This window comes from Hipposideros armiger, unplaced genomic scaffold, assembly GCF_001890085.2.
Source record: "Hipposideros armiger isolate ML-2016 unplaced genomic scaffold, ASM189008v1 scaffold_160, whole genome shotgun sequence".
NCBI classification, from domain to species: Eukaryota; Metazoa; Chordata; class Mammalia; order Chiroptera; family Hipposideridae; genus Hipposideros; species Hipposideros armiger.
The window spans coordinates 1,797,181-1,799,051 of record NW_017731510.1 but is presented as its reverse complement, the minus strand read 5'-3'; the positions used below and the strand labels follow the sequence as shown (position 1 = coordinate 1,799,051).

Genomic DNA, 1,871 nt, shown 5'->3' with positions numbered 1-1,871 from the left:
TGGAATCTCAATTCTATTTAAAGGGATCAGTAGTACGTATGGTCTGATCATATGAAATATTCAAGAGAGAGGTTATCTTTTAGAGACTATGTATAACCAATTGCCCTCTATCTTGAATTTATTCTCAGAAGGGGTCTATTGACTTTAAAGATTTAGGTAGTGTCCTTCCTCTTTAAAACTATTAAATTTTCAAAAGATTCAACAACAATAAAATTTATAGAGAGTTCGACCAATAATGAAAATGTGACAAAATGTTAATAATTCGTGACTCTACAAGCAAGTTCAATTGTACTCTTCCAACTTTTTTGTTGGTTTGAAATTTTTCAAAATAAAACATTAGTGCGGGGAAGCCTAAAGCTAATACAAAAGTTTCTAATAAAGGATCAGAATAGTAATGATCAGTTTTCTGATGAAATTTTCACCTATAACCCAAGAAAAAAAAAATGGAAGCAATACAAAGAGTTTTCCATGAAGCTAAATATTTTTAATTCAACACGTGGTCATTTATTTTGAAATTATGTCCTTCCTATTGGTGAGTGTGGGGGATGGGAAATGAAAAAGTTGCTTCATAGTGGGTAAAGGTAAAATCAGGAAAAGAAACTTGACAATGTCAAATTAAAATTGATGAGAGAATCTATCTTGTTGCCACCAATTTTCATTTTTCCTTAAAAAAAAAATCCCAATTTTGTTCAAGGTGGTACACTAGCCAGATAAACAACTACATATCCCAGCTTCCTTTACAAGTAACTGTCACTAATGAGATATGAGTGGGAGACATGAGATAAGACTTCCAGTATGACTTATTTAGAGGAGGAGATAGCTGGCATACATCCCTTTTGCCTTTTTCTTCGTGGCTGGATCTCCAACAGCCATCTAGGACTGTGAGGAACTTAAGATTGGAAGTCATATGCTAAGGAGGGTGTAGCAGAAAAAATAGTACAAATGTAGGTACTTGACAATATCATAGAGCCAGCATATCAACTCTGGTCTGCTTACCTTCAGATCTCTTTCAAATGAGATAAAAATCACCTTCTGTATTGTTCTGACCATTATAATTGGGTCTCTATTATTTATAGCTAAATTTAGTATATCATCTTTAGTAGGAATCCACACTAAAAGATGCATTTTTACATGTGTTACTGAAGAAACATTTTACATGTGTTAATGAATATCCAAGATGAACCAAGTTCCAAAATATCTGTAGGACTGGAATATAACAATAAAAGCAACAACCTGTTATCTAATTGTTTTGAAACATGCTAACAGAAGATCAATGGTCAGGTTTTAGTCTCAAAAAAATGGGCGCCAAAGAGGAAGAATTTATCTGCATTTATTCTTTTCATCTTTCAAGGAAACAAGTCACTGTACCTGATGGATGCGTGTGTTCTGGCCACTAAACCAATGTCTACTTCTGTGAAACAGGAATACAGTCATAAGACTTTTCCATAGCATGGATGAAAATTCCCTCCAGCCTGTCCAATTCCCTTTGCTCTGATCAGTTTTCCCATAACTTAATTAGGCCTGTTTTGGTTGCAAGGAATAGAAAGCTTCTCAAAGTAGTTCAAGCATGAGCGTGTGTACATGTGGGGGAGATGTGTGAAGATAGAGTTATTGTACAGGTACAGGGAAGTTTCAAGAAAATCTAGAAAAAGAAATAGCCAGGCCTCAAGTATATCAGAAACCAAGATCTAGCTCATAAGAAATGAACTGAAGAGTGTTGTACTTAAGAGAATTGAGATCTCTAGGTCACAGAGGATGGGGGAAGGGTTAACCGATTGAGTGCCCAAGGGAGAAAGAGGTGGACATTCAGGCACCTGCCACACAAAAATCAGTGATTACAGATGGTAATGGGACTAGTAAAGTAAGACCTG

General features: G+C 35.5%; 1 protein-coding gene across 1 annotated transcript in view; it reads right to left on the bottom strand.

Moving 5' to 3' along the window:
* Positions 1 to 873, bottom strand: part of NUP58 (nucleoporin 58) — a 56,900-nt gene extending 56,027 nt beyond the window's left edge. The window contains exon 1 of the mRNA XM_019651434.1: positions 830 to 873. Coding sequence (XP_019506979.1) covers positions 830 to 873 — 44 coding nt within the window. The remainder of the gene's footprint in view (positions 1 to 829) is intronic.
* Between the last annotated feature and the right edge of the window lie 998 nt (positions 874 to 1,871).